The 7,072-nt window shown below is 31.2% G+C and overlaps 1 protein-coding gene across 1 annotated transcript; it reads left to right on the forward strand.

The window, feature by feature from the left end:
• Window positions 1-3,694: 3,694 nt before the first annotated feature.
• Window positions 3,695-6,869, forward strand: LOC145093252 (uncharacterized). The gene has a single exon (XM_079031334.1). The coding sequence runs from the start codon at window positions 4,269-4,271 to the stop codon at window positions 6,717-6,719; it is 2,451 nt and encodes an 816-aa protein (XP_078887460.1). The 5' UTR covers window positions 3,695-4,268; the 3' UTR covers window positions 6,720-6,869.
• The last annotated feature ends 203 nt before the right edge of the window (window positions 6,870-7,072 follow it).

Consider the following 7,072-nt stretch of genomic DNA (forward strand, 5'->3'; position numbering starts at 1 on the left):
CTTATAGGCAAACGTTTAACTCTTTTGAACTTATTGATAAACTAGACTTTTAAATTTGAGTGATTGTAACCCATATTCATTGGTGATTTATAAATCTATCAAAGGGCAAACTTCAAACATACAAATTAACAATAAACATATTAAAAGACTGATAAATCATATTATTTGAACATTTAAAAAGTACACATCAAATTAATGTTAAAACTTATGTAGTATGACAATCAGCGAAAACAACCAACAATATTTTGGATGTATCAGAATTTAAAACTAGCTCGCATGTGAAATTCAACACTCCTAGCTATATTTCCATCATGGAAACATAATAATTAGATAAATACCAAAATGGATGGGTAAACTTATATAAATTTTATCGACGATTCTTTATGAATTGTAAAGTTGATTTTTTAAGTTTCTACTATAAAAAAACTCACCAAAACAATTTGAAAAGAAATCATAGTTTTGCGAAATGCATAAATTATTGCAAAATGATGGTATCATTTTGCAAATTTGTTTTTTTATGGCCCCCTTTCAGTAAAAACATTTTCACAGTTTATTTAAAATTCAAAATTGACCCAACGACATTGATGACATTTTCTTAAATGGTCAAAATGTTAGATGAGATATCCATTTTCATATTTTTATGATTAACCTTACGAATTATTATAGGATATTGATAAAGAACAACCGTTCAAATTTTGGAATATGAGAAAATAATTTTTCTTTTTGGTTATGTTTATCAAAATAACCATTATTTAAAAAAAATTGACACGGGCATTTCAAAATTCAAACTATTTTCAAATAATTTATTTTATACTAAAAGTAATTTTCTAATAAAAAAAATACATTTTAGAGCCACATTTCGGATTCAAGATTTTCAACAAAATAAAATGTATTCCAAAACTTCAAGAATAAATCTGAAATTTGATGAATAAATCTGAAATTTCAAGAACATACTTGGTTTTTATATTGAAATTTAACACAAAAATAAAAAAAGCAAATGTGAATAAATACGATACAAGATTAAAAAATGTGACGTTTATTTACAAGCCAATGATATTTGAGATTTCAAAATCATAATTGGTAGAGAGAGTTTTGAAAAATGTTTGGTGCAAAAAAAAAATCATATATTTATGAAATCCAAAATGATCATCTGTGGTTATTTTATAAATGCCGAAAAGTTAAGTTATTTTCCTATATCTTCCATGATTTGTGATTATTTTTGTGAACACCCTGTTATAAAAACAAATTTTAAATCATTTAGGCTCACACTTAAAAAAAATTTTAAATCATTTAGGCTCACACTTAAAAAAGAAGTGACATGATTAAATAGAATTACTACGTAAAGTTATTTTACTATTCATAATTCATTTTTAATAAAATAATAATTGTGAGACCGATGTATTATATGAGTTAATTTAAAAAAAAAACAAATTAAATATAAAAGTCTAAATATTTGAGAACTTTGAATTTATAAGAAAATAAGAAAAATAATAAATTATTATAACATAAATGTTTTTTATCTTTTAAATTTAAATAAATAAACAAAAAAAACTAATAAACTTTAATTTTGAAAATTTTGAAATTAAAAGGTAAGTTTATTATTGACATTGATATCCATTTATTACTATATTTATTGCAATTATTACATTAAAATGTTATATGAAATTAAAAAAAAAAAACAGAAAAACTTATAAAATGGCATGTCGAAAAAAAATTAATTCAAAATAATCACAAAATGACATTTGACAAATTAAATAAGAGATTGACAAGTGGCAAAAAATTTTTTCATTTATTTGAATAGATAAGCGAATGACCACCAAGCCCATCCATTTTTTATTACGAATTCATAACATTAATATATTTTTTTTCAGACAAAGTAAATCGTGATTTGCTAGTAAAACCAATGAAATTATCTAACTATATTCTCGTGAGTGATGCTCAAGAAATGAATTTTGGTGAATCATAACTCTATAAGTTTATGTGTATGTTTAACTTTAACGAACTCTTATCTCTCTTCAAGTTGTTTATACTAAAACATATTTATTCCAAGTGACATTGTTATGAAAAATGTCTATTGGTATTATGTTTGTTGGGCCATGCCAATGTCCGAGAAAGGGAAAGGATTTACAACCTCCCCTAATACCATAAAAGGTGATTATCATTGTGAAGATGAAGAATGTCATTGTGCATGTTTAACTCATTCAACAATGTAGACCTAGATCATTCAAACTTTTATTATATTGGATAATTTCCACCTTCAATGTTTAATTATATTTTCAAAGTTGTACATAATTATGAAAAATTCAGAAAAAGGACTCGAAAGGTGTAGGCAAATAATTATGCCAAAACATGTTTTGGTGGTAGAGACGTGAAAAAAAAACTTAGATTGCTGATATTAAAAAAGAAACAAAACTAGCCAAAATTAATATAAGATGCCAATGTAAAAATATAATAAACATTAAACATTTTTGTTTTTGTTCAAAAATATTTGATATTATATTTATTTATTTTAGAATAATTTTAGCTATACTATTTCATAGAATTTTTTAGATTATACGAGTTTGATTTTTTTTCAAGTATCCAAACACACATACCACATTATTTTGGTGGTGCGGTTTTATAAATTTATCAAATCGTATTACGTGGTATGGTTTGTGTTTTTTATTAACAAATTAGACTGTGAACGCCTCTAACAGACATTACATGATAGTTTTGTACTTATTAATAATCTAAAATTATTGACACCTACAAATCTTAGCTATATAATAAATTTTTTATAAGCATCATGATTGAGTTGCTAGATCTTTTTTCAAATTTTGAAGTTCACCTACGATATCACCCCTAAAAGCACACATCTAACAATTTATTTCTATTACAAAAGACCACTTAATTCATGAATTATTTGAAAATTTTAAGAAGTTTACCAATTTGAAATGTCTATACCTAATTGAAGCCATCGTCCACGTTCTATATCTTTGCCACCCAAACTTCATGTTGATTCTTTAATGAGAAGTCAAAATCTGTCATCATGTTCTTGTCTCTCATCTACTTAAGATTAGGCGAAGAAGACGATGACGTTGTTTCATCAAAATTTTCAATTTTTGACTAAAATGACTGAAACGAATATCGTGATTGGTTGGTTTGGACTCAAAACAAGCATAGAAATTGATCGAAGATTGATGCATTGCTATTTGCTAATCTTGCTAAAGTTCACTAAATTTACGTATTTTTCAAGAATTATCTGCTAAGTTTAAAAATTATTAAATAAAACATAAATTTGTTAGTTTGTGAAATATACAAATGGGACCACTCATTAACCAATTTCATGAATTCACAGCGTGTTTTTACATTTGTGGTATAACTTGAAAGTGTAAGGTTGTTGGGTAATGTTTACGTTCCAAAAAATTTTAACTTCGATATTAGCAAACCACCTAATCTCTTCCATATTAACCAATTATTATATTATTTTAATAAACCAATCATTCATTTTCATTATAATGTAATAAACCATATGATTTAATATTTTATTACGTTCATAAAATAAAATTAGTATCTAAACTATTAGAAAAACAAAAAGAATTTAATATTTACTTGAGAAAGGCAAAAAAGAAATAAAGAAAAGCTATAAAAAACTAGTTGAAGTTGAACTAAACCTTTAATTTTATACATTTTAATATATAAAAAGATTCCTTTCCTTAAGCTGTTTACCACGTTGCCATGTAGAGAAGCTCAAGAACACAGAGTGTAATCAATTCCACCCCTCACATCTCGCTACCCGTTGCTTCTTCCATTTATTGCGATAGGTTTGCATTTATTAAGATTCAGAGGAATCCCATTACCCATTTGCTTTAATTACGACAGGTTTCCCTTTGGGTCTCTTTTAGGGTTTTTATCCAAGGAATCATTGCTTTCAGTAATCTCTTTACGCTCTGTAACTTTCTCCTTTGATTTCGAGTCTGATGAATGTTTGTGTGTGTTGTTGTTTTGAATTTTGTATCCTTCTGTATTAAGGAAACTGGAAACCCTTTTTGTGAGAGTTGGTTCTCTTATAACTTTGCGTTTTTGTAGTTTGAATCAAAGGTTTTGATTCTGAAAATGCTTCAAAATTGAGTGCTTTTGCTTTATTGAATCTAGGGTTCCGACCTTTTTTTTGTGCTTTTGGGGGAGAAGTTAGATGGGATGAACTCATAAACTCACAATCAAACAAAATCACTCGAAACACATTCTTCTTCTCGATCGTTTTTTTTTTCAAAAATTGTGCCCCTTCAATGCATATTTCACTGTGGAAACCCATTATATCTCATTGTGCTTCTCTAATTTCCGACAAAAAGAGCAGAAGGAAATATGGGTCTGATCACACCGATGAAGAAATTAAACGAAACCCATCTGTTCTTCGAAAATTGCAGGAGAATAAGCTTCGAGAAGCGCTTGAACAAGCTTCTGAGGATGGGTGTCTTGTTAAATCCCAAAATATGGATTTCTCCGAGCCAATCGATAAAGAAGAAAAGGGTTTGGGAAGATCGAGATCACTCGCTAGGCTACAAGCTCAAAAGGAATTTCTAAAAGCAACTTCGTTAGCTGCAGATAGAACATTTGAAGACGAAGATTCAATTCCTGAATTCGATGAAGCTTTCTCAAAGTTCCTGACAATGTACCCGAAGTACAAATCATCTGAGAAAATCGATCAGTTGAGGGTAAACGAGTACTCACATTTGACAGATACAATATCAAAGGTATGTCTCGATTACTGTGGATTTGGGTTGTTTTCGTTTCTTCAAACTGTTAACTACTGGGAATCTTCCACAATCACTCTATCTGAAATCACTGCACATTTGAGCAATCATGCTCTATACGGTGGTGGAGAAAAAGGAACTGTCGAATACGATATAAAAACCAGAATCATGGATTATTTAAACATCCCGGAGAACGAATATGGCCTTGTGTTCACAGTTAGCAGAGGTTCAGCGTTCAAACTTCTAGCAGAATCATACCCATTTCACACCAACAAAAAGCTTCTAACAATGTTCGATCATGAAAGCCAATCTGTAAATTGGATGGCTCAAAGCGCGAAAGAAAAAGGTGCAAAGGTTCATAGCGCATGGTTCAAATGGCCGACATTGAAGCCATGTTCAACCCATCTCAGAAAACAAATCGTCAACAAAAAAAGAAGGAAGAAAGATTCATCCACTGGTCTCTTCGTTTTTCCTGTTCAATCTCGAGTCACCGGAGCTAAATACTCGTATCAATGGATGGCGTTAGCTCAACAAAACAACTGGCATGTTTTACTTGACGCTGGAGCTTTGGGTCCGAAAGATATGGATTCTCTAGGGTTATCACTATTTCGACCCGATTTCATCATCACTTCTTTTTACAGAGTTTTCGGGTACGACCCGACTGGATTCGGGTGTCTTCTCATCAAGAAATCAGTCATCGGAAGTCTTCAAAATCCGGCAGGACACGCCGGATCTGGGATAGTCAAGATCAGTCCGGTGTTTCCTTTATATTTGAGCGACTCCATTGACATAACTCCAGGGTTGTCTGGTATCATCGGAGAAGATGAAGTCGCCGGAAAAAGTGAATGCTTACCTGAAACTCACGCCGGAGCTCTCCTACCTGCTTTTTCCGGCGCGTACACTCCTTCTCAGGTAAGAGACGTATTCGAAACCGAAATGGATCTGGATCATGATCATGAACATGGTAATAGCCCTATTTTTGAAAGCTTTTCTGTTGGTGAAGTTATGAAAAGCCCTATTTTTAGTGAAGACGAATCATCTGAAAATTCAATGTGGATTGATTTGGGCCAAAGCCCATTGGGCTCACAATCCGAAATCATCAACTCCCCTTTACCTCCTCCTGTTTTATCATTCGATGCAGCAGTTCATAACGTGAAAAAAACCGAGAATTTTCAAGAAAAAATTCACGAAAATGGAAGAAAACCCGATTGTGGGGAGATTCAAGAAGAACCCGAAACAAAAAAACCGAAAGAAAGCGCAATCATAACAAGAGAAACAGAAAACGAATTCAGGTTATTAGGAAGATTCGAAACAAGTAAAAGGGTATCATTTGGATTCGAAGACAACAACAACAATGAATTGAGTAAAGATTTTGAAGAATATTTTGAAGATCAAGAATCAGAAAGAAGGGAACCCGAAATAAGTTGTAGGCATCTTGATCATGTAAACATGTCGGGTTTAAACAAGACGACTTTTAGGCTTCGGTTTTTGGTGAATTGGCTTGTGACTTCTTTACTTCAATTGAGATTATCATCAAATGGGGAAAAGGAAAAAGATAAAGGTGATTCTGTTCCACTTGTTCATATTTATGGTCCTAAAATTAAGTATGAAAGAGGTGGATCAGTGGCATTTAATGTTAGGGACAGAAATGGAGGATTAATTAGTCCAGAAATTGTTCAAAAGTTAGCGGAATCAAATGGGATTTCTCTTGGGATTGGGATTCTTTGTCATGCGAGGGTTATACAAAGCAATAAACAGAATCTTGCAATTGATACGAGTGTTTGTAAGCCGATGAATGATGGTGGTGGTGGTGGAGGTGGTGGCGGCAGTGGTGGTGGTGGGTTTGTTAGGGCGGAGGTGGTGACTGCTTCACTTGGGTTTTTGACGAATTTCGAAGATGTGTATAAATTGTGGGTGTTTGTGGCAAAGTTTCTTGATCCATGTTTTGTTGGAGAATATGAAGGTGGAGGAAAGGAAATTGGGTGAGTTTTTGTATTTTGGTAATTTTTTTTTGGGGGGGGGTTTATATGGAGATAGATGATGACCATATGGGGTGGATTTGAATCTAGTGCAAGTGTTTGTATTTTATGAAATCTTGCTTTTGATTTGAGAAGTTTATGGTTTAGTATGTTGGAAGCTTTGGTGTTTTTTCAATATATGTTATTGTTGATCTTCTTTATATTAGTTGGTGAATACTTGAGAACATGACAAAAATAGCCATATTTTCTAGGGTTAATAACTAAAATCATTATATTTTGTCATTTTTTTTCCGGTTTAATCAACTAACATTTCATTTGTGTGGTTAAATTGAACAAAAACATATATTGTTTTTTTCGTAA

This window comes from Lactuca serriola, chromosome 3 (genome assembly GCF_051521515.1).
Source record: "Lactuca serriola cultivar US96UC23 chromosome 3, Lser_US96UC23_V15, whole genome shotgun sequence".
In the NCBI taxonomy this organism is placed as follows: Eukaryota; Viridiplantae; Streptophyta; class Magnoliopsida; order Asterales; family Asteraceae; genus Lactuca; species Lactuca serriola.

Excerpts from the sequence above, each read along its gene's own strand:
- LOC145093252 (XM_079031334.1), top strand. The coding sequence starts at position 4,269 with ATGCATATTTCACTGTGGAAACCCATTATATCTCATTGTGCTTCTCTA.